General features: G+C 40.6%; 2 protein-coding genes across 9 annotated transcripts in view; both read right to left on the bottom strand.

The window, feature by feature from the left end:
* LOC106599005 (phosphatidylinositol 3-kinase regulatory subunit beta) overlaps positions 1 to 17,024 on the bottom strand; it is a 40,947-nt gene extending 23,923 nt beyond the window's left edge. Inside the window, exons 1-3 of one of the 7 annotated variants that reach the window (XM_045714539.1) lie at positions 16,736 to 16,989; positions 14,390 to 14,468; positions 8,893 to 9,665 (exon numbers count right to left, since the gene is read on the bottom strand). In XM_045714539.1, coding sequence (XP_045570495.1) covers positions 8,893 to 9,211 — 319 coding nt within the window. In that variant the 5' untranslated portion in view covers positions 9,212 to 9,665; positions 14,390 to 14,468; positions 16,736 to 16,989. Of the gene's footprint in view, positions 1 to 8,892; positions 9,666 to 13,271; positions 13,472 to 13,848; positions 13,989 to 14,389; positions 14,469 to 16,574 lie in introns of those variants that run through there. The other 6 variants (XM_014190048.2, XM_045714538.1, XM_045714541.1 and 3 more) reach the window with 6 other exon arrangements.
* A 1,966-nt stretch (positions 17,025 to 18,990) lies between these two features.
* Positions 18,991 to 26,191, bottom strand: part of LOC106599001 (microtubule-associated serine/threonine-protein kinase 3) — an 80,535-nt gene continuing 73,334 nt past the window's right edge. For both annotated transcript variants that reach the window (XM_014190039.2, XM_014190038.2), the window contains one exon: positions 18,991 to 22,762. In XM_014190039.2, coding sequence (XP_014045514.2) covers positions 21,954 to 22,762 — 809 coding nt within the window. In that variant the 3' untranslated portion in view covers positions 18,991 to 21,953. The remainder of the gene's footprint in view (positions 22,763 to 26,191) is intronic.

Here is a 26,191-nt window from a genome sequence, read left to right as displayed (position 1 = left end):
CCCTCAACAAAATGAAGGAGCTGATCATGGACTTCAGGAAACAGCAGAGGGAGCACCCCCCACCCACATCGACGGGACCGCAGTGGAGAAGGTAGAAAGCTTCAAGTTCCTTGGCGTACACATCAATGACAATCTGAAATGGTCCACCCACACAGACAGTGTGGTGAAGAAGGCTCAACAGCGCCTCTTCAACCTCAGGAGGCTGAAGAAATTTGGCTTGGCGCCTAAGACCCTCACAAACTTTTACAGATGCACAATTGAGAGCATCCTGTCATGCTGTAGCACAGTCCGGTGCGGCAACTGCACTGCCCGCAAATGCAGGAATCTCCAGAGGGTGGTGCAGTCTGCCCAACACATCACCGGGGGCAGACTGCCTGCCCTCCAGGACACCTGCAGCACCTGATGTCACAGGAAGGCAAAAAAGATCATCAAAGACATCAACCACCCGAGCCACAGCTTGTTCACCCCTCTATCATCCAGAAGGCAAGGTCAGTACAGGTGCATCAAAGCTGGGACGAGAGACTGAAAAACAGATTCTATCGCAAGACCATCAGACTTAAATAGCCATCACTAGCCGGCTACCACCCAGTTACTCAACCCTGCACCTTAGAGGCTGCTGCCCTATATACATAGGCATGGAATCAGTAGTCACTTTAATAATGGAACACTAGTCACTTTAATAATGTTTACATACTGCTCATCTCATATGTACAGTTGAAGTCAGAATTTTACATACACTTAGGTTGGAGTCATTAAAACTTGTTTTTCAACCACGCCACACATTTCTTGTTAACAAACTATAGTTTTGGCAAGTCGGTTAGGACATCTACTCTGTGCATGACAAGTCATTTTCCAACAATTGTTTACAGACAGATTATTTCACTGTATCACAATTCCAGTGGGTCAGAAGTTAACATACACTAAGTTGACTGTGCCTTTAAACAGCTTGGAAAATTCCAGAAAATTAGGTCATGGTTTAGAAGCTTCTGATAAATGATGTCAATAAGCCTGAGTCAATTGGAGGTGTACCTGTGGATGCATTTCAAGGCCTCCCTTCAAACTCAGTGCCTCTTTCCTTGACATCATGGGAATATCAAAAGAAGTAAGCAGAGACCTCCACAAGTCTGGTTCATCCTTGGGAGCAATTTCCAAACATCCTGAAGGTACCACATTCATCTGTACAAACAATAGTACGCAAGTATAAACACCATGGGATCACGCAGCCATCATACCGCTCAGGAAGGAGACGTGTTCTGTCTCCTAGAGATGAACGCACTTTGGTGCGAAAAGTGCAAATCAATCCCAGAACAACAGCAAAGGACCTTGTGAAGATGCTGGAGGAAACAGGTACAAAAGTATCTATATCCACAGTAAGTGGAGTCCTATATCGGCATAACCTGAAAGGCCACTCAGCAAGGAAGAAGCCACTGCTCCAAAACCGGCATAAAAAAGCCAGACTATGGTTTGCAACTGCACATGGGGACAAAGATCGTACTTTTTGGAGAAATGTCCTCTGGTCTGATGAAACAAAAATATATAACTGTTTGGCCATAATGACCATCGTTATGTTTGGAGGAAAAAGGGGACGCTTGCAAGCCGAAGAACACCATCCCAACCGTGAAGCACGGGGGTGGCAGCATCATGTTGTGGGGGTGCTTTGCTGCAGGAGGGACTGGTGCACTTCACACAATAGATGGCATCATGAGGTAAGACAATTATGTGGATATATTGAAGCAACATCAAGCCCTTATCACAGCTTCCCTGTGGCTCAGTTGGTAGAGCATGGTGTTTGCAACGCCAGCATGGTGTGTGCAACGCCAGGGTTGTGGGTTCAATTCCCACGGGGGGCCAGTACAAAAATAAATAAAGTGCCTGAAATTAAATTAAATGTATGAAATATATGCATTCACTACTGTAAGTCGCTCTGGATAAGAGCGTCTGCTAAATTACTAAAATGTAAAAAATGTAAGACATCAGTCAGGAAGTTAAAGCTTGGTCGCAAATGGGTCTTCCAAATGGACAATGACCCCAAGCATACTTCCAAAGTTGTAGCAAAATGGCTTAAGGACAACAAAGTCAAGGTATTGGAGTGGACATCACAAAGCCCTGACCTCAATCCTATAGATAATATATGGGCAGAACTGAAAAAGCATGTGCGATTAAGGAGGCCTACTAACCTGACTCAGTTACACCAGCTCTGTCAGGAGGAATGGGCCAAAATTCATCCAACTTATTGTGGGACGCTTGTGGAAGGCTACCCAAAATGTTTGATCCAAGTTAAACAATTTAAAGGCAATGCTACCAAATACTAATTGAGTGTATGTAAACTTCTGACCCACTGGGAATGTGATGAAAGAAATTAAAGCTGAAATAAATAATTCTCACTACTATTATACTGACATTTCACATTCTTAAAATAAAGTGGTGATCCTAACTGGCCTAAGACAGGGAATTTTTACTAGGATTAAATGTCAGGAATTGTGGAAAACTGAGTTTAAATATATTTGGCTAAGGTGTATGTGTTACGTTCGTTGTTGGAAGGATTAGACCAAGGTGCAGCGTGGTAGGCGTACATCTTTCTTTATTAAATGAACACCGAAAACAAAACAAAAACAAATACAAACAAAACGTAACGTTCAGAAGGGCTACACAGCACAGAACCAAAAACAAGATCCCACAAACAACAGGTGGGAAAAGGCTGCCTATATATGATCCCCAATCAGAGACAACGATAGACAGCTGCCTCTGATTGGGAACCATATCAGGCCAACATAAAAATACAAAAACTAGAGTACCCACCCTAGTCACACCCTGACCTAACCAAAATAGAGAATAAAAAGGATCTAAGGTCAGGGCGTGACAGTATGTAAACTTCCGACTTCAACTGTATATACCGTATTCTATTCTACTGTATTTTAGTCAATGCTACTCTGACATTGCTCGTCCTAATATTTATATATTTCTTAATTCCATTATTTTAGATGTGTATTGTTGTGAATTGTTAGATACTACTATGTGTGTGACCAATCAAATTTGATTTGAATTGAATATAATAATTATAAACAATCTACCGGCTGCGTGCCGAAGAAGCTCTCACTCACATGGCTCTCTGTCATGTGATAAGGTCTTTCTCACAGGCTACAAGTGAAGACAGACACATCGGGGACGCAACTGAGCAAGTCCTTTTCCAATTCCGAGGCGCATATTGAAAATATTGGAAGAACTGTCCACATTTACTTTTCGTCATCCAACAAGATGAGTAGGACTAGCAAACAGCAAAAGCACTAGCCTGTAAATCTACTATCCCCCACAGTACAAATGTTAACCTATTCTATTCTGTGCGAGATATACATATTCCAAACATAGTCTGGGACAGTTGTTGAATGCAATAGATCCCAAATTAACACAACCAAAAACCTGTTTTAATCAATGAGCCTGACGCAACAGATGAGAACATTTAGCTTAAAATGTTGATAAACTATTAGGCTATTTCTTCACATTAAAAGTGCTGCAATGCAAACGGCAGTAGGCTATAAGTGCAAATGTTCCATTAGCAGGAAAACACCCTTCTCAAAAGTGTCCACAAATGTGATTATGCATGTAATGTTTTTATTATAAAAAGGTGCACTTATATGGTGAAAATTATCTTCCACAAACTTGAACCTCACGTGCTGCATATGTATGCCAGTTAGGCTCTACACCCGTTTTAAAGCAATTTAATGTTCTTCATTTTAAGAAAGTTATTTGGCCACTTTAGTTGTGATACAAACCTTATCAAAATATATAGGCCTACGGGCTAGCCTAAATGACGTGTGCGACTATGATTTGAAAATGTTGCCAAAAAAAAAGCATGCGCTGTTTCTTGCTAAGTTAATATTGTCACCCATCACACTATCCTTGATTTAATTGCGTATTTACATATACTAAATAATATATCTAGACCGATCGTAAAAAATATGTCATCTATGCACTTAAATAGCGAATGAAGGACACTTTTCCCATTATTCATTTTCATGTCAACCAGGTAGGCTATACTCCTGTTGTAAAGATAAGCAATGTGCTTAATGTTCGGAAAGTTGAGAAATAAATATAGTTGGCCGAGCCTATAGAAGGCTGATGGGACCTCCTCTTTTTAATAGAGGCCATCACTCTGTTTTCTCACACAATTGCATAGCCTATAGAAATGTTGCGCAACATGAGCTCATAGGAACTCATGAAGTGTTTGATTACATTTCTGATTACATTTACATTGATGACAGCATGATTAGAGGGACAATAGAGTGCCGAGTACCAGGTAGTTAGCAAGTTGATAAGCTACTGGAGATGCAGTGCAAATATTTTAGCTTCAAATAGCAAGGCCTTCTCCAATCTGCTTCGGCTGTGCTACCACACAAAAGGACTGATTATTTGGTTCAAACATTTCTTGCTAACCTATGGCTATGAATTCGCTAATGCCTTCAAAACATTGTGCAATGTAATATGTAAGACACAAATGTGAGAGTCTGGTAATCATGTCAATTATTTAGAAAAGTTTAGAGTTTGTATTTATTTTGTTCTGTCGCCAAACTGTTCTGTCGCCAAACTGCATATATCATGACAAAATTTTGACTTCTGTTTGTTTGGGTCTTTGGCAGTTACATTTTTTGGGACACCATTTTTGTGTTGTTGATGCAATTCGAAGTTTGGTAGCCGAAGTCTACACCCCTTTGTTGGTGATTGGTCAACAATAATGGGGGGGGTGCTAGGCCCTTCTGTCTGCAGTGCACTACTAGTTTACATGCACATTGTTACACTTGAGAAGTACTGCACCAAACATCTTAGCTAGATGTTAAATTGCGTGACTAGACTGATGCAAAAACCTTTATATTCATGACAGATTTCTTGATTTATCTTCAATTAATTCGGACTTTATAGGCACAGGCTGTGCACTTCTTTGTATTTGGTCTCCGTTAAGGGGTGTCTCATTGTTTATCGAAAACGTGCATTTCTATGCTAATTAAGTTATTAACAAGTTTAGCATTGGCCATTGTAATGTGAATTGTGCAACCAAATCACCATTCAAGTTACACATTTCTGACAGCTATTTTTCCTCACTTGTATATTTTGTACGTACAACCTCTGGATTCAGTCTTCTCATCACCTGCACTGTAAAATAAGTTCCACCTATTTTTGCACCCGAAACCTCAGACTCAACTCAAAGTAACTTCACACCAATTCCAATAGAGAAATCTACATGTGTTTATCGAACATTATTTTCTCTGGATCCTCCTTATAAAACTTTTCTTAGTTGATAAAATAATGTGCCACGTGTATAAAACATATGGATTGTCTTTTAAAAGTCACGGCAGAATTATGCACCTAAAAATGTATCCTATTCCTCATTCCAGCCATCAAAGAATGCATCTGTTATCTGCACAATACATTATGCAATGTAGAACAAGGCAGGAGATTCTGCTAATGATGCGTCAACAGCTCTGTGATGTTATGCAGTAGTGCTGCTCATATTGCATGGGCTACAGTACATCTGTAGTTCTGAACAGTGCATCCCAGCAATGTAGACAGGCCGTGTATTAAGTACCATATCACTCCTTGAGTCAAAATGTGCTTCAGACCCAGATTACATTGATGCGGCCCAGTCTGAGGGGGCCAGGCCACTACGAAGTTATAAAGCTCAGTATTTACATTGCATTGGTTTGCTTGACCACTCTGTTTCGATTTGTTTTATTTTACCCCCAAAATCTATGCTTTTTACTGGGGCATGTAAAAACGAGCCCGAGCAGAAACGAATCCACAAGTGGCTGCCCACAGTTCTCCAGTCACAAAGAAACGTATGGCCCCAACAAAACAAATATATTGTCCTAAAAGCAAGCGCAGTTCCAGCTGGTTCCTACATATCTGCTGCCTGAGACTGGGAAGGCCTCACTCCCCTTCCTTCATTGGATTCTTTGAAAACTGGTTCCTGGTAAGGGGCAGGGAGCAGAGAGAAAAGGCCTCTCCGTTCTGAGAACTGGGGCGGGTGGATAGTTTATAGCTGCCTGGAGACAGTATCAGAAGAGTATGTGAACCAGGGGGATGAGGAGGAGGCGGAGGAGTTTGCAAAAATGCCAAGCCATGGTTCACTTCAGCAGGCAGTAAAAGTGAGGCCAGGGAGAGGAAGGAGAAAAAAAGCCTCCCTCCTCACGAGCAATGCTTCGTTTTAATGTCAAAGGAGAACTGTTGGGACTTTAGCCTGATTTTGATTTAAAATCTGGTGTAATTCCCCCAAATTCCTGGGTTTCTCTGGCAAATAACACAGATTGATGGGAATGGAAGCATCTGTAAAAGCTATCTGAAAAGATTATACCTACTTGTCTCTTTTCAAACTGGCAGGACCAAAGTTTAGAGCGAATCTGAGCGAAAACATGTACTTATGGGATTCTTCCAATAAGCCATTTTATTCTAAGTTAAGTTTCCCTGTGAACATGTAAGAAAGAAACTAGTGTACTCATTACATTATGCCTCCACTAAGCATTCTAGAATACTTATACAAAATCAAGACAAAGCCATGTTCAAATGCATGAACAAATCAGCCCATTGGATAAAGTTAGGTTTGCCGTTTTAACATGCAATTCATATCAATTCAACCAAATATTAAGGCCAAATGCTAAATCTGTAAAAAAAAAAATACAAATAGTAGGCTACACTCACACAACAACAACTAGGGCCTCAATTTCTTGAGGGAGATAGAAAGATGATATCTGTAAAAATCTGGGCCTACCCATTCCTAATCTACAATGCACTATTGGTGCTGGGCCAAATCAACTCCCTGCTCCCTCCCTCCCCTCTCCACTGTCTCTCTTGGCAAAGCATTTGGCACGTCTCCCCTGCTCTATCCAAATCAGAGAGACCTCTGCTGCCCAACTGGTTTCTCTAGCCAAACATCAACTCTGAGGAGCCCCCCCCTAGTCTGGCCTAGGCCTATACGTTCACTTCAGCTTACCATTAAACTCTACCACTGGTTCTTCCAGGTAAAATATTCATCATGTTCCTATCCAGGTAGCATAATCAAGACTTGCAGAATTCCAGTTAGCTCTAATGAGTTTGGAGCAGGCCTGTGCTTGGGCTTAATAGGCCTGCACTGGAGTGCTTACCAAATGAGTCAACATGAATTACAACGAGCCACTGTATAAGTGATGAACTAGAGGTAATTCAAAGTTTAGCTTACCTGTCACTAAAGGGCAGAATGGAGCGTTGGGGAACATTACCTTAGACAGAGGAGGAATGTGCATTTTCAACCCAATACAAATCACATAAGTAACTAGATAAATCATTTTTTATCCATTTTGGCCCAATGAACCACTGGCCTTCCAAAAGAAGAAAGCCATAAATGAGATCTTAGGGCTAAATGCGAGGGAGTGAGAGCGAGGAAGAGCGAGAGAGAGAACTAGGAGTACAGAAGAAGGCAAAAGCCAAGGGTATATTTGAGTTGGAGAGCGCCACAGTAAAAATACTTCATGAATTAATCATCCATATATTTATGCAGTTATATAGTAGTTCAGAGATTAAAAGATTGGACAGGTTATCGCTTGGTGAAACAATGTGATAGTGTTTCCTCACAATCTGACTTATTCATAATAAATAAACTGGAACATTTCTCTACTCAGGGGTAACCCGTTAGAAATGCAGTAAAGCAAATCCACAATTTACCTCTCACAAGTTCAGTTGCTAAGTTCCTTAATAACCTCTCATATGTGTACAGGGAGTTTAGCAATACATGTGTAATAGGTATGTAAAAAGATTGCAGCACATCTAATGTGTAGCACTCACTAATGAACTCTTGGACACAACCTTGTACAACACGATTGAATGCAACTCACCCCAATCCTTTGCAGGAGAGTTGAATGGAGGGTCAAGGCAATAATATAGGAGACATTAAAGAAAACCTGACCAAGAGTCTGGTCAGTAACTGGATTAGGTTCAAATTAGAAATTGCTTAGTTGCGTTTGGAATGAGAGAGGTTTATGACAGCTCTTTAGTCTTTACGGAAGATTACAAGGGTCAGTCTGCGGTCGGAGCAAACCGTGAAAGCCTTGGACAAAACAATAAGCCAAGAGCAGCTCAATTAAGACACATTATTAGTAGTCAATATACTAAACCTTTCTAGCAAATATGGACTTCGCATTCAAGGATTTATGTTCTCTTCAAACAACACCGCTGGAGTTGGTTTTTCATAACATTTTTTACAATGTCATCACTATTTTGAGAGGAATGCACAACTCTCCTCAACGTTGAAGGGCAACTTCATTAGAGTATTAATAAACATCTCAAATTGTATTTTTTTTAAAGGAAGTAGTAAAACAAACTATAATGCTGGTGACTTATCTCTGCAGAGACAATCAATCAACAGAATATAAATATCTAGTGAAATACACTGAGTATACTAAACATTAAGAACACCTGCTCTTTCCATGACCGACTGACCAGGTGAAAGCTACATTATGATCCCTTAATGATGTCACTTATTAAATCCACTTCAAATCGGTGTAGATGAAGTGGAGGAGACAGGTTAAAGAAGGATTGAGACATGGATTGTGTATGTGTGCCATTCAGAGGGTAAACGGGCAAAACTAAATATGTAAGTGCCTTTGAACAGGGTATGGTAGTAGGTGCCAGGCACACCGGTTTGTGTCAAGAACTGCAACGCTCTTGGGTTTCTCACACTCGACTGTTTCCCTTTTGTATCAAGAATGGTCCACCACCCAAAGGACATCCAGCCAACTTGACACAACTGTGGGAAGCATTGGAGTCAACATTAGCCAGCATCCCTGTGGAATCCTTTGGGGGCGGGGGGGGGGGGGGATACAACTCAACATTAGGAAGGTGTTCCTAATGTTGGATATACTCAGGTCTTACCTTGCTGTGACAGCTCAGGCCCTGGGGCTGCTGGGAGGATTCTTTGGGAGCGAGGCTGACTGGATGGCGGTGACATCCTCACGTGGCCCACAAACTGAACGTATGTCCCTGGGAAGTCCCCCCTCTGCTTGGTGCGCTCGTTGAAGCCCAGCAGCCAGCCTAGGAGCTCGGGACGCTCCTCGTCCCCCTCCTTGAAATTCAGGGAGAGCAGGGAGGCCTTGCTGACGGTCAGAATGTCCCCGGGTTGCAGATCAACATCTTCCTCCAAGTCCTTGGTGTACACGTAGAGGGCACGGTACTGGAAACCCTCAACCGCCATTTTGGGAAACCGAGAAAAGCTGCCGAAGACGCTGAGAGGATGCGAATGTCGGCCCGATGCTACGGCAACCCAGAAATGTACAGGCAGTAGAGGGTGATGAGTAGTGGCCGTTTAGAACTTTCAACCGAAGCTAAGAAGCATTGCTAAAATGGCCGAGTCTATGGAGGAAGGTAGGTAGGGTGCTGCTGCCTCAGAGCAGCCCGGTGTTGGCACTGTGGAGCACTTTCCTCAGCTTGATACCCCGGTTTAACCAAATGATGGAACAGAGGGACAGGGTTGGCAACATGCTCCTTCAAGTGGCAAAAACTAGCTGGAACGGCTCTAAACCTAACTAACCGAGACGTTGGTCTCTTCAGTCTACCTGTGTTGTCTGTGGGGGTGGATGGGGGGCAGAGTAGGACACTATAATAGTACTTGGTTCTTTCAGGCTCCTCACGATCTGGACGGTGACAACCTACAGAACACAGAGGAAAAACAAGTGGTTTTAAGGGAAAAATACATAGACAATGTAAAAATAATCATTTAGAATATACACTACCGTTCAAAAGTCTGGGGTCACTTAGAAATGTCCTTGTTTTTCAAAGAAAATCCCATTTTTTGTTAATATAACATCAAATTGATCAGAAATACAGTGTAGACATTGTTAATGTTGTAAATGACTATTGTAGCTGGAAATGGCAGATTTATGGAATATCTACATAGGTGTACAGAGGCCCATTATCAGCAGCAACCATCACTCCTATGTTCCAATGGCACGTTGTGAGCTAATCAAAGTTTATCATTTGAAAAGGCTAATTGAGCATTAGAAAACCCTTTTGCAATTATGTTAGCACAGCTAAAAACTGTGCTGATTAAAAAAAATATATAATAAATAAAACTGTCCTTCTTTAGACTAGTTGAGTATCTGGAGCATCAGGATTTGTGGGTTCGATTACAGGCTCAAAATGACCAGAAACAAAGAACTTTCTTCTGAAACTCGTCAGTCTATTCTTGTTCTGAGAAATACAATTATGTTAGCACAGCTGAAAACTGTTGTGCTGATTAAAAGTGGCCAGCATGACAGAGTCGCCTCTTCACTGTTGACGTTGAGATTGGTGTTTTGCTGGAACTATTTAATGAAGCTGCCAGTTGAGGACTTGTGAAGCATCCATTTCTCAAACTAGGCACATTAATGTACTTGTTCTTTTGCTCAGATGTGCACCGGGGCCTCCTACTCTTTCTATTCTGGTTAGAGACAGTTTGCGCTGTTCTGTGAAGGGAGTAGTACACAGCTTTGTACGAGATCTTCAGTTTCTTGGCAATTTCTCGCATGGAATAGCCTTCATTTCTCAGGACAAGAATAGACTGACGAGTTTCAGAAGAAAGTTCTTTGTTTCTGGCCCTTTTGAGCCTGGAATCGAACCCACAAATGCTGATGCTCCAGATACTCAACTAGTATAAAGAAGGCCAGTTTTATTGATTCTTTAAATCAGCACAAAGGTTTTCAGCTGTGCTAACATAATTGCAAAAGGGTTTTCTAATGATCAATTAGCCTTTTAAAATTATAAACTTGGATTAGCTAACACAACGTGCCATTGGAACACAGGATGCCCATGTAGATATTCCATAAAAAAAATCTGCAGTTTCCAGCTACAAGAGTCATTTACAACATTAACAATGTCTACACTGTATTTCTGATCAATTTGATGTTATTTTAATGGACCAAAAAAAGTGTTTTTCTTTCAAAACAAGGACATTTCTAAGTGACCCCAAACTTTTGCACGGTAGTGTATATACAGTACCAGTCAAAAGTTTGGACACACCTACTCATTCAAGGGTTTTTTCTTTATTTTTACTATTTTCTACATTGTAGAATAATAGTGAATACATCCAAATTATGAAATAACACATATGGAATCATGTAGTAACCAAAAAAAGTGTTTTATATATTTTATATTTGACATTCTTCAAAGTAGCCACCCTTTGCCTTGATAACAGCTTTGCACACTCTTGACATTCTCTCAGCTTCATGAGGTAGTCACCTGGAATGAATTTCAATTAACTGGTGTGCCTTGTTAAAAGTTAATTTCTGTTGTGACAAGGTAGGGGTGGTATACAGAGGATAGCCCTATTTGGTAAAAGACCAAGTCCATATTATGGCACGAACAGCTCAAATAAGCAAAGAGAAACAACAGTCCATCATTACTTTAAGACATGAAGGTCAGTCAATATGGAAAATGTCAAGAACTTTTAAAGTTTCTTCAAGAGCAGTCGCAAAAACCATCAAGCTCTATGAAGAAACTGGCTCTCACGAGGACCACCACAGGAAAAGAAGACCCAGAGTTACCTCTGCTGTAGCGGATGAGTTCATTAGAGTTAACTGAACCTCAGATCGCAGCCCAAATAAATGCTTCACAGTGTTCAAGTAACAGACACATCTCAACATCAACTGTTCAGAGGAGACTGCGTGAATCAGGCCTTCATGGTCGAATTGCTGCAAAGAAACCACTACTAAAAGGACACCAATAAGAAGGAAAAAAATACTTGCTTGGGCCAAGAATTACAAACAATGGACATTAGACCAGTGGAAATCTGTCCTTTGGTCTTATGAATCTCTGCATGTGTGGTTCCCGTGAAGCATAGACGAGGTGGTGTGATGGTGCTTTGCTGGTGACACTGTCAGTGATTTATTTAGAATTCAAGGCACACTTAACCAGCATGCTACCACAGCGATTCGTACTTCCACCTGGTTTGTGCTTAGTGGGACTATCATTTGTTCTTCAACAGGACAATGACCGAAAGCACACCTCCAGGCTGTGAATGGGCTATTTGACCAAGAAGGAGAGTGATGGAGTGCTGCATCAGATGACCTGGTCTCCACATTCACCCAACCTCAACACAGTTGAGATGTTTTGGGATGGGTTGGACTGCAGAGTGAAGGAAAAGCATCTAACAAGTGCTCAGAATATGTGGGAACTCCTTCAAGACTGTTGGAAAAGCATTTCTTATGAAGCTGTCATCAATGAAAAGGGTGGCTACTTTGAAGAATCTAAAATCTAAATATATTTTGATTTGTTTAACACTTCTGTGGTTACTACATGATTCCATATGTGTTATTTCAGTTTTGATGTCTTCACTATTATTCTACAATGTAGAAAATAGTAAAAATTAAGAAAAACCCTTGAATGAGTAGGTGTGTCCAAACTTTTGACTGGTACTGTGTGTGTATGTGTGTGTGTGATATATATAACTAGTTAGTCGCCTACAATAATCGAAGCATCCCTGTGTCACGGCCACAAAGCATGAAAATGGCGAACTGTGGCAGTGCTATGCCTTTGTGCAATCTTGGTTGGGATGATGCTACTGCGTCATAACGTACCACAGACTCCCCAAGTCATACTGCATCACATTTTCAAATCTCTATTTTGATTAAAAGTCACATATACTATACTACAGTTCTCAACCATTCCCTGATGCTCTGAATGGGATAATACAGATAAATACTCGCAATAGCAATGTTTGAAACACAGAAAAATATGACCAGCCTTACAGTTCTAAAGCATCCAAATGAAAGAATGCGGATTCATTTAAGACCATTTCCTATGAAGGGAAATTGGGGTATTATGTCCGACGTAAGACTGTTCTGTTGCTCCAGAAATATTTCGGCAGGCTTCTCCAAAAGTAGCCTAATCATGCCAAAACCCTTCAATGCAACAACATTGAAAGAAAGTCCTTTCGATGCAAAACGCTCCTTGCTCTTATAATCAAACATGATTCATTGCAGAAAAACATCTCTCCCATGAAATCATTCACATTCATACAAGCTTGCTTTATAAATGTTAGTCAAAAAAGTCCTCAATGGCAATGTAGACCCATTACATCATTGTTTTTGAGATGTCATCTAGGCCTAATAAACTATTCAAGACCAGTTCAGTGACAAAATCATAATCTGACAGTTTTGAAAGGTTACTTTTCATTAATAGGACTGTCTCTTCTCAATCGATTTTGTCGATTAAGTCAGAGCCACAGTAGGAAAATTGGAAAACACGAAGACTACTGTATGCACGGTCAAAGACATTACCTTTGTTTTTACTGTAGCTTCAGCAAGAGGAGTGAAGCGACAAAATAAAAAAGCCAGTAAGTTAACCATCAAAATGGCAACTGCGCCTCAGAGAGAGATTAGGCTTTCAAACTAGTGTTTGGTCCCACAAAGTAAGGCGAGATGAAGTCTCCTTTTCCCCTCTGTGGGTGAAGTGATGACCAAAAGAAAATCAGAGATAGAGCTGTAATGGAGGGGTTGGGCTTGTGACTCGGGACATAAGAGCTTAGAAGCCCCCAGAGTTTTTTGGAGCATCTCTCGAAACATCCAAATCACTACTCTTTGTGATGTCGCTTACGACATGCTCGTCCATTAGGTTTGTTTTTGACTGGATATGATAAGTTGCTGCTAAAATCTAAATAAGCCAAAATTCGAACTGTACACTTCTCAGTGGCGCATCTTCAAATCTGGGTGTACGTGCACTCGAACCTCAGACAACCCCCCCATTCAAAAAGCAAGCAAACATTCTCGTGATCATCTCTGAGTTCTAATATCACCGCTATAAAACCTTAAATAATTATCATGATTACAGGCCGAACCATTGGGCAACACTACTCACCCCACTTCTGAGGAGAGAGGAACTGCACAGACTCACCAAGGCTCTCTGTCCGACATCCTCCGTGTCGAGAAAAGAGGTGCCAGGGTAGACACGTGGCACTGGCATACCCAACCACAGCCCGCAATCCTCACACCACCAACCCCCCCCCCACCCCTCTCTCCGCCCTCCCCCCGCCCTCACCCACCAAAAAAGTCCATTCCACTTTGCCATTTTTTGTTTGTTTATATTCACAACCTTACAGAAGAAAGCTGCAATCGTCCCGCACTCTTTGGTAGTCCCAATTCAGCATCCCCCCCCCACACACAGCAATATAAATGCTGCAACTAATACGAGTTGAAAGGAGAATCATCTCTGTTACAGTCCTGCACATTGAAAAAAAAGCCTCCATTTCAAGGCAGCAGCTTGCAGGCTCGTCGTTACTGGAGCCATCCTTTTTTCCTCACTTTTATTCAGTCAAGAAACGGCACACTTATCAGGAGAGCCCAAGCGGCTGAGGGAGACCACAAAAAAATTATTAATGAATAAAAGGCAAGAAACTCACTGTTGCTAGAGAGAGGGAAACTAAGCCTGGCCTCCCATTGGCTGCTGTTTGGCCATGTGCTCCGGAGTCACCAGAGAAGCTTGGGCAAATCAAGGAAATGTTCTAATATTAGAAAATGTATCTAGGCAGTGATCAAGCTCCTGACCCAAACAACTCCACCTTTTTTACATTGCACTTTGCATCCTCAAAGACTGACTCGGTTTTTTGAGGAGGACACTGAAATGTATGCAGTATGATAATAAAACAAATATATTTATGAAAAAATGGATTATACAGATACAATTAATGTCTGGTGCTGCAATATTAGGTAAGATATATTTTACAATTACTAGGAATGGACCATTAAAATTAACAAATAACTGATTTATCAAAATCTGGATGACAAATGTATTAAATTCAAAACAGAAGGTTCCTTTACAGCATCAGAGGCATTGTTAGGAGCTAGTGACAAGCATTTTGCCGCACTGTTAGGAGCTAGTGACAAGCATTTTGCTGCACTGTTAGGAGCTAGTGACAAGCATTTTGCTGCACTGTTAGGAGCTAGTGACAAGCATTTTGCCACACTGTTTACAGCTAGTGACAAGCATTTAGCTGCACTGTTTAGAGCTAGTGACAAGCATTTTGCTGCACTGTTAGGAGCTAGTGACAAGCATTTTGCTGCACTGTTAGGAGCTAGTGACAAGCATTTTGCTGCACCCGCTATAACAACTGCTTAACTGTGTACGCAACCAATAAACTTAGATTTTCTTCATTTTAAATCAAGATTAATATAACTAGAAACTCAAATAGACATTTGTATTCTTTGTGGGGTCACCAGTCATACAACCTCATACAAATTAACAGTGTGTATCAACAGGAATAAGCTGTAGGGTTGTTAAGAGTATCTGCAAGCCAAGATATTTTGGTATATAATCATTGCAACTTTCGAACAATTTTGCAATACCTTTATGTCGTAAGTAAGTAAAGTAGTGAAACATAACTCCACCTTAAGTGGTCCTGAACTTCTCAAATATGTGTTGCTTTGTTTGGCTGAAGCTGGAGCTGGCTAGCTTAAGGTCGATACAGCAAAATCTCTGTAAAACACTTGCTACAGATATTGTAAATTTGTCACATTGTGTTAAAACCACGATATAGCCTAGAGGAAATTACACATAGGCCCACTTAACATTTTTACAAATACCTTATATTTTATGAAATAAAGAAATATAAATGAGCAATTCTACGATAATGGAGTGACACTGAGACACAGATTTTTCACTTTAAAAAGTATGTCAAACAAAAAAACAATACATTTTCAGCGAAATTGTTAAAAGCTAATGATGAAAAGTTAAACTGAATAAATATTGGCATGCCCTACCACCTCTCAACACAACTCAAGGTGTTCCTATGCTTTGAAAAAGAGATACAGACGTTCGAGGATGTCCTAAGTAGAAGTCTATTCAACGTAAGTGTTCATATGTAGGCTAGTTGCTTCTCTTTTATTTCTAAATTGGAGAAAAAAAAGTTATAGAGTGTAATAGTTAGTCATTGCTAACCTTTACATAAGCAACCCTACATTACCCTAACCCTAAGTACAATGCACAAAGTAGCTAACGAGTTAATACAACAACAAGAAACTTACACTGAATTTACATAAATTATTACACAGCAATAGCGACTGAACAGACATGTGAACAGGCATTGTTGCCACAGACATTGGTGATCCTGCATGTTTTGGAATCAATCCAAGAGAAATCTGGAAATATAATTTTGGCCGTGTCCTAAACCAATGCACATGTGCAGAATACGCGTAACGTTTAAACAACAAAGCGCACTAAATGTGTAATAACAATATTAGAATGGTCCAAAATATAGGGTTGCTGTCAACTACAGCTAAGTTGCCCATGTTGCAACAATGTAGCAAGTAAAACTCGCACATACACTTGCAGATGACTTGTTCGAGAAATTCGCAACCTTTGCCATTATTTTGTCTGTGTTAAGCACAATGTTGCTACACTGAGTAAAAATGTAGCCCACAAAATAGTGCAACATTGACGTGCCGTATGGGAACTCTGGAAAAGATGGTTACAGTAGCTAGCTAGCTCGACTTGGTCGATTTTTACATGTCAATAGAGAGGCGCACGTTAGTACTGCAAGTGGCAGACATTATGCAACTAACTAGGTATTATTTTAACATTTAGCTTACTTTAAAGAAAACGACTTGTTGCAGTGTCCTCGACAGGTTTATAGACCTGTGAAAGTTCGTACTGCCTTGTGTGCGTAGGGCACCTAGTTGAAGATCTTCCACCATTTTCCCGTTCAGAGGCTATAGCACTGGAAATGTGCACCAACTTAGGAAAAACTCACCCGCAGACGCAGATACTTCTTCCAAATATCTCGCTGCAGCGGCACTTTAACACGTCGAAATGCAGACAGCGAGTTTCCTTATCTTTCACCTGTTCTTTCCCTCAATGCTTTAAAGTCGTCCACCTCCTTTGATTACTTCTAGTCCGGTTTCTTTCTTTCTCCCTTTCTTTCTTTTGCTGCACATGACTCTCAGCTCCCTACACAGCCATTTTCCAGCACAGCACGGCGCAGAAAAGTAGAGTGCGTGGGAACTAATATGAACAGCACGGGAAAAAACGAACCCAGTCGGAAAACCGAATCATTGCAGGACGGGAAGCATATGGCCATTTCCATGTAAAAGAACCCATGAGCACCAACCTGTGAAGTTTATAGGATCATGTCAAATTGTGTGTCAAATGAAAGCTAAGAGTCTATATTTTTTTTAATTAAGGCATATATCCATTTATCAACCATTTTTCATCCAAAAAAATTAAGAATAAAAGAAGGCTTGGTCAGTTGGAAAAGGGTTCATAGAAAACATATTTTTCTCATTTTCATCCCTCATGAGGAGGGAGGATAATGAAAGTTCACATAAGTGACAAGTAGTTCGGGTTTTTACTGATATCAATTTTGTTTATTAATTATTAAGTGATTAAATCCAAATCATTAACAGAATTTCAGTAAAATCTGTAACAGAATGTCTGCAATTGAATTGGCTTCAATGGGAAATCATAGTAGGCACAGACCACAAGTTTGGACAGCACAGTACAGTAAAGCAAAGTAAAGTATTGTTTACTACAGTAGAGTACACTAGAGTTAAGTACAGTATAATGTATTGTACTGTATTGTATTGAAATATAGTCTACTGTACTCTACTGTACTGTGCTGTACTGTACTCCACTGTACTCTACTGAGCTCTACTGTGCTGTACTTTGATGTCCAAACTTGTGAAATATAGATGTCTATGACTGGTTCAGATTTGGTCCTGACCAACTAAATGTTGTGTTGTTTGAGGGCAGAGCTCATTAAAATAATAGCCAATGTTTAGAATAATACCCAAATATGCAAATTAGGATATTGCATATCTATGCCTTTGTGTACCTATTCAAGATACATCACCATGAAGAGAATGACATTCATATCCATGCATTTCTGTGCAATACAGATCAGGGACCCATGATGAAATTCCATTACCGTAATTCCGTTACTGGGTATAAATCCACTTCACTTACTGTTGTTCAATAACCAAAATCAAAATAGATTTCTTCAAAGTCAATGTGTCATGTCATAGCTGACACCCCATTCTTTCTGTAATCGTTAAATCTTAATTTGGAGCATATATTTAACAGTTTTGGTAAAACGTGGACACAAAAAACAGTGGGAGATTTTACCTAAATTATGTTACCAAACTTTGCATCTGCACAGTTCTTCCAGTAAATGTTTTTGTAAAATGTTCAGTGTAAATATTTAAAAGTAGTCCTTGTGCATAGTTGTATGGTTTGTTAAATTTTTCAATCAATAGTTTTTTGTTTGGCATACATTTCAAAGTGAAAAATCAGTCTCGGCGCAATTCCGTTATCGTGCAATTGCCCATATGACCATGATAAATATTTCCTCTCCTGAATTGAAGCATTTCAATCATCCTAAAAAAAAGTACTTTGACAATACAACTATTTCATGCCTTTTCATAACAGCATTTTATAAAAATTGATTGATTATACCATAACCTTGTTCAGAATGCTGATGAAGGATAGTCTGTGCTGTATCAGGAAGAGCTAATAACTAGGCTACTCCATCTTTTTTGTTGTTGTTGTTGCCAATTAGCTACCAGGTTGAACAAAGAATATTCAAATTTAGGAAAAAGATTTGGCTCCCGAGTGGCACAGTAGTCTAAGGCACTGCATCTCAGTGCTAGAGGTGTCACTACAGACCCTGGTTCGATTCTGGGCTGTATCACACCTGGCCATGATCAGGAGTCCCATAGGGGCGGCGCACAATTGTCCCAGCGTCGTCCGGTTTAGGGGAGGGTTTGGCCAGGGTAGGCCATTATTGTAAATAAGAATTTGTTCTTAACTGACTTGCCTAGTTAAATAAAGGATAAATAAAATAATGTACCTGGCCTTCAGATGTGAAGACTTATTGTTACAGACGATATATGTTTTGAATAGAGAAATATGCATTTGATCACAATAAGCCTCTATAGTTGTTAGTGTTGTGAATGTGCTTCTCCAAAATGTTGTAAGATGTAAGTCCCAAAAAGAACTGTACACTTCATATTATTCTTCTGCCATTCATTTATTTCAAACACTGTTAGACAATTGAGAGAAAATGAATTTCACACCAACTTCCACCAGAAACCAGTTTGGGAAATATACAATGAAGTTTGAGGGCCACCAAGGTAAGACAAAACAAACATTAATTATGTTTATGGATTACAATTGACCATTACAGATATCCCATTTATCAAACATCAGGAAAAATATGAGAAGGTAGTTGTAATCAGTTGGTTATATTCTGCGTGCACCTCAGGCTTTCACCCCGTTTTATTATTGAAGTTGAATCGAAGACCACTAAATGAATACATTTCAGTTATGTAAAACTACACACTAATTTGGGTGCATTCAGAACAAGTCTTTTTTCTTGTGTTACATTAAACAATGTAAAAGTGCAGAATGGGTAATATATTTGCAATCAAAGAATCAGATAAATTCCCTAGCAAGCAAGACCATGAAAACAACATCTGACTAATATAACAAATAGTTATTCAGTTCAGTGAAAAATGTCTAGCATGAGGACACAGTATTATTTCCAATAAATGGACCACACTTTGACAACATCAAGATCTGGGAAATCCATTTTGAATTGAATGACCTATTTTATTATACCCTCACAAAAATCACACTTACTTGTTTCAAGTACTAATAAAGTATATATATAAAAAAAAGTAGATACGTTTTAGATTTCTGACCTTCTGTTATCCTATCTCGTTCCAGTTGTTCAAGTATTAGTTGGTGACACATTATTATTTGTATTTTAACTTGGTCAATATTCCCATATCCCCAGCCAACTGTGAAACACGTGTTCCTAACATCATCTGACATACAGTAAGACAGTTCATCCTAATATGACAGTTTATCTGAAATAACCACGAGTGGAAGAATTTTTGTTGTTCATTCTATAGTTGCAGAAGAAAACAATGACAGTATACAGTGTTGACAGCCAAACCATTGCCTACATCTTCAAATCTCTCACCATTCTATTAAGTCTGTTGTTCTTGATTGCCAACTTCCGTTTAGGTTAGTTATGGTGTTTGTAAACAGCATAGGCATATCAGCAATGCAACAAGACTGCTTCCATATCCAAATATACAAAACACAGTTAAATTTCTTTGTCCTTCAGGGCTTCTGTGGGAATCCTGCTGATCCCTGTCATTCGTTGTTCAGAATAATTTAAAGGGGGCCTCCCGAGTGGCGCAGCGGTCTAAGGCACTGCATCACAGTGCTTGAGGCGTCACTACAGACCCAGGTTCGATCCCAGGCTGTGTCACAACCGGCTGTGAGACAAGATCAAAATTGGGAAGGGAAAAAGGGGGTACATTTTTTTCAAATAATTTAAAGGGCCAATCAGCAGTTGAAACAATAACAAAGCGTACTCTCTCCCCGCCACTGTTTCAGTAAAAAGCTGAGGAATTGGCTGGAGAAATGCAACCACTAAAATTCATGATATCAAAAAAATATATAGTTTTAACCATGTTTTGAGGCTTTACAGGGTTTGTTTACATTTACTTTGTTTACAACCACTGGAGAAAAACAAGTTTATATTTTGGGTTCTGATGGGGAACGACAGTTGAACCAAGCTCATGAGGCTTTTATAAATTATAATATTCTACAATCAATGGGTACATATCATTAATTTATAAGTCCAAAAATGGATGGAGCAACTGCAGATTTCCCCCTTCAACAGTGAAGATGGAAAAAGTTCACATACAGGACACATCTGACCCTAAAATGTAAACATTCATTCATATAACATGGTTTTAAAAAAACAGCACAGGGAGACAGTTTCTACATACACTGCACAATTCTTAAAATGCAAAAGGAAAACAAGAGTTCTGAAAAATAATGAGAACAGTGTTAGGGGATAACGCCTAACCTGTGCAAATACACTCTTCCGCTAGATTACATTGTAGGGTAGCTTGCTTCAACAAGCAGGTCAGTATGGCATTGCAGGATCACCAACAATCTAGTATCAAAAAGGTAGCAATGGCAGAACAAAGCGTCCTTTATTTTGTGTCCCGTCAATCATTTTGTGATTTAAACCAATGGAAGAATCAGTGGAGTTTATCCATTTGATGACATCACTGGAATGATTGACAGGGCTTGGCAGCAGGGCTCAATCCTGAAGCTTCCTATGTACAGTACCTCTTATTTAGAAGGGTTCTTATGAGAAATCCATGCTTTGGCACGGGGGCACTATTTCACTATCCCTGTGACCATGAATCATTACTACCACATTATTGTTCTAGTGTGTTAAAGACGGCACTGAATTAAAGGGCTTGGACACACTAAGTACATAAACATTCAACGTATGTTTGAAAGGCCTATTTTGATCAGACAAAATCAGCAGCCATATTTCATGTCATGAAACACTTTTGGAACACTAATAGAATGTTAAGCAATTTAACAGATATTGGAGAAAACATTTTATTCATCGTCTGTCTGCATCTATAAGCCACATCCAAATCTTTGTTCTTAATTTAGTTCATTAACTTGGAGTTTCCTCATGTCTCTATCCATTCACACAACATAATGGGCGCATCAAATTTGTGACATTGTCACAAATAAGGGCCAATAAATGAAGTCATATTCAGCCCGAAACAAATAAAATGAACATAAAATGTAATAAATAGGTTATTTCATAAAAAAAAGGTATTTACAAAGTACAAAAATGTTACAGGTGCTACAGTGAACCTAAAACCAAAGGTGGGAGGGATTAAACCAATTTTGTCTCAACAGTTTCGAGTGTGGTACGAGGCATACTGTAACTCAACCGTGTGAAGTCTTTTTGTTGTTGTTGTACTCTCCCTCCAGTTGCCTCAATTGGCTCAGGCTTGAGTATATTCTCGCGGATAAACATGCAAGCCCTTCATATACGGTACAGTAGCCGGTCAGAGAGCATGTAACCTTAGTCTAGGGTGTGACTCTACCTAGACCTTTCACCTTATTGGAGCAACACTAGACTAATACCCCTCCTTCTCCCTTGGCTTGGATTTCTGCGCTGCTGTACCCTGTGCTCCTCGCCCTGCCACCTCCAGGCTCCAGTCGGACTGAGCTGAGTTGATCCACGACGCCTTGAAACGCGGCTGCCTGATGGGAAGCGCAGGGCTTTGGGCCTCCTTTTCCTCCGGGTCGTCAAAGCTCACCTCCTGCACCGCCTCCTGCTTCTTAAAGGAGTCCCTCCTCTCAGACAGGGCCAGTTTCCTCATCACCACCACCTCATTGGAGCGGTGGTCGCTGCTGGCCGACTCCCTGTGGCTTCTCTGACCGCCCAGATAAAGGCCCTGGCGGCCATGTTGTTCTCCCACACAGACAAACCCTGTGGCGGTATCCTCCAGGTCCTCAAGCCCCTCCCCCTCCGACAGGGGCATCTCCATGGTGTGTCGGCGGGTGGCGTAGGCCTTCTTGTCGCCGTGGTACACCCCTGAGAGCTTCTCAGCCGACTGCACCCTCTTGAGGAGGGGCGAACGGGGCGGCTCGGCGCTGCGGGGGCGCACAGAATGGCGGGCGATGGTGGGAGGGGACAGGGTCTTGCCGTGGAAGCCGTGGAGGCCCTTTGAAAGGCTGGGGAGGGAGGATGGAGAGCACTGGGGGGAGAGGGGCTGCGGAGGGGGGATACAGGCCAGCGGGGAGGGGGGGATGCTGCTTGTAGACTTGCAGCGACCTGCCTTGGTGTAGCGGCCCAGGACGTGAAGGGAGCTGGGACGGGCCTGGGGGACGGGGGAGTTGGGAGAGCTGGAGCAGGGAGAGGAGCTCTGGGGGGAGTTGGAGTCTGAGAGAGAACAGAAGAACATGATGTAGATAAGCCTTTGCTTTGTAATTGCAGAAATCAAACAAACATTCTCACTTTAGTGCTGATAACTGTTTGATAATAGCTAGAATAAACGTTATCCTAAACTTTTTCTGTATGACATACAGTTCCAGTCAAAAGTTTGGACACAAACTCATTCAAGGGTTTTTCTTTATTTTGACTATTTTCTACATTGTAGAATAATAGTGAAGACATAAAACTATGAAACAACATATATGGAATCATATAGTAACCAAAAAGTGTTATATCTAAATATATTTTATATTTGAGCAACCTTTTGCCTTTGACAGCTTTGCACACTCTTGGCATTCTGTCAACCAGCGTCATCTGGAATGCTTTTCCAACAGTCTTGAAGGAGTTCCCACATATGCTGAGCACTTGTTGGTAGGGCTGGGCGATATGACCAAAATATCATATCATGGTATTTTTCACATTTTTGACAGTATTTTATGTTCTTGATTAATAAAACTTCCACATTTGCTTTATGAGTAGTGCGTGACCCTAAGGTGGCAACACATACACTACCGTTCAAAAGTTCGGGGTCACCTAGAAATGTCCTTGTTTTTGAAAGAAAAGCCAATTTTTTGGTCCATTAAAATAACATCAAATTGATCAGAAATACAGTGTAGACATTGTTAATGTTGTAAATGACTGTTGTAGCTGGAAACGGCAGATTTTTTATGGAATGACTACATAGGCGTACAGAGGCCCATTATCAACCAATGGCACGTTGTGTTAGCTAATCCAAGTTTATCATTTTTAAAGGCTAATAGATCATTACAAAACGTTAGCACAGCTGAAAACTGTTCTTCTGATTAAAGAAGCAATACAACTGGCCTTCTTTAGGCTAGTTGAGTATCTGGAGCATCAGCATTTGTGGGTTCGATTCCAGGCTCAAAATGGCCAGAAACAAAGACCTTTCTTCTGAAACTTGTCAGTCTATTCTTGTTCTGAGAAATGAAGGCTATTCCATGCAAGAAATTGCCAAGAAACTGAAGATCTCGTACAACACTGTGTACTGCTCCTTTCACAGAACAGTGCAAACTGGCTCTAACCAGAATAGAAAGAGGAGTGGGAGGCCCCGGTGCACAACTGAGCAAGAGGACAAGTACATTAATGTGTCTAGTTTGAGAAACAGACACCTCACAAGACCTCAACTGGCAGCTTCCTTAAATAGTACCCGCAAAATACCAGTCTCTACATCAACAGTGAAGAGGCGACTCCGGGATGCTGGCTTCTAGGCAGAGTTCCTCTGTCCAGTGTCTGTGTTCTTTTGCCCATCTTAAGCTTTTCTTTTTATTGGCCAGTCTGAGATATGGCTTTTTCTTTGCAACTCTGCCTTGCTTTTCTTTCAAAAACAAGGACATTTCTAAGTGACCCCAAACTTTTGAACGGTAGTGTATATTCTAAATTCTAAATTATTTCAATGGGTCTTTCTCCAGTCGGATTGTTTTATACTATTCAATTCAACTTAAACCAAAAATAATTTCATGCATTTCCATACATTTCTGCACTTCCTGCACTCATTTGAGATTATTTCCACACTGCTACGATATGGGGGAAAAATACTACGCCTTATTTTAAACCAAATATTGCAATTGTGATTTAGATCAAAACACTTGGGTGAACTTTTGGAATCATGGAAAAAGATTGTTTATTATAATTCTATAGTTAGAATATAAATAATAGTGGGAACTTTGCATAGTGTTGTTTGACATGACAACGAATGAAAATGCCATGGACGAGTTATTGTAACAGGGTAGGAAGCAAAGTGATATTCCGTGTTTCCTAGGGGACCCTATAATCTTTGGCTACATTAAATCTTTATTCATATAGCCAACATATTCATGCTTCGCCTATTCCTCTTTGATTTAGAAGATACTATTTCCTCCACCAGTATTGGTATCAGGCTGTATTAGCTAGCTATGTTTGCTCTGACTCAGTACTTTTATTAGCTAGGCAGCTAGCCAGCTAAATAGCGATTAGCATTAGTGGCTAACACGATTTAGCTTAACTTGCTAAGAAAATACAAACTATCTGTTTGCAGATGTAAGAAACACGAACTAATATTGTAATTATAGAACGCTTGTGGGTTTATATTAAGATCAAAGTGAAAACAACATCGTTGTCATCAACATTGACCATGCAGACTGAACGAAAGTGTCTCGTGGTCAAACAACAACAAATGCGCTCCTTGAGTGACAGGGGGTGGGACTAGGTCTGTGTGGAAAGCGAGAGAGAGCAGAGGGATGACTCAAGTAGCGCAGTAAACTATAAAAATGGACGTTATACACGGCGTATCACATTTAACAAACCAAACATTCAAATACCGTTATAGAAGGTCAAGTAAAAACCCAAACCGGTCCGTGCATAAATACCGGTATATAGTAAAATACAGTATTCCGCCCAGCCCTACTTGTTGGCTGCTTTTCAGTCACGCTGCAGTCCAACTCATCCCAAACCATCTCAACTGGGTTGAGGTCAGGTGATTGTGGATGCCAGGTCATCTGATGCAGCACTCCATCACTCTCCTTGGTCAAATAGCCCTTACACAGCCTGGAGGTGTGTTCGGTCATTGTCCTGGTGAAAAACAAATGATAGTCCCACTAAGCGCAAACCAGACACCTCCTCCTCCATGCTTCACAGTGGGAACCACACAAGCAGAGATCATCCGTTCACCTACTCTGCGTCTCACAAAGACACGGCGGTTGGAACCAAAAATCTCAAATTTGGACTCATCAGACCAAAGAACAGATTTCCATCGGTCTAATGTCCATTGCTCGTGTTTCTTGGCCCAAGCAAGTCTCTTCTTCTTATTGGTGTCCTTTATTAGTGGTTTCTTTGCAGCAGTTCGACCATGAAGGCCTGATTCACGCAGTCTCCTTTGAACAGTTAACGTTGAGATGTGTCTGTTACTTGAACTCTGTGAAGCATTTATTTGGGCTGCAATTTGGCTGGTAACTGTAATGAACTTTTCCTCTGCAGCAGAGGTAACTCTGGGTCTTCCTTTCCTGTGGCGGTCCTCATGAGAGCCAGTTTCTTCATAGCGCTTGATTGTTTTTACGACTGCACTTGACGAAACATTCAAAGTTCTTGAAATGTTCCAGATCGACTGATCTTCATGTCTTAAAGTAATGATGGACGGTCGTTTCTCTTTGCTTATTCGAGCTGTTCTTTCCATAAAATGCACTTGGTCTTTTACCAAATAAGCGCATCTTCTGTATCCCACCCCGAACTGATTGGCTCAAACCCACAAATTAACTTTTAACAAGGCACATCTGTTAATTGAAATGCATTCCGGGTGCCTACCTCATGAAGCTGGTTGAGAGAATGCCAAGAGTGTGCAAAGCTGTCATCCAGGCAAAGGGTGGCTGCCTTGAAGAATCGCAA

Source organism: Salmo salar, chromosome ssa03, assembly GCF_905237065.1.
Source record: "Salmo salar chromosome ssa03, Ssal_v3.1, whole genome shotgun sequence".
NCBI classification, from domain to species: domain Eukaryota; kingdom Metazoa; phylum Chordata; class Actinopteri; order Salmoniformes; family Salmonidae; genus Salmo; species Salmo salar.
Note: the sequence above shows the minus strand (reverse complement) of the source record. Positions and strands in the feature narration are given on the sequence as shown.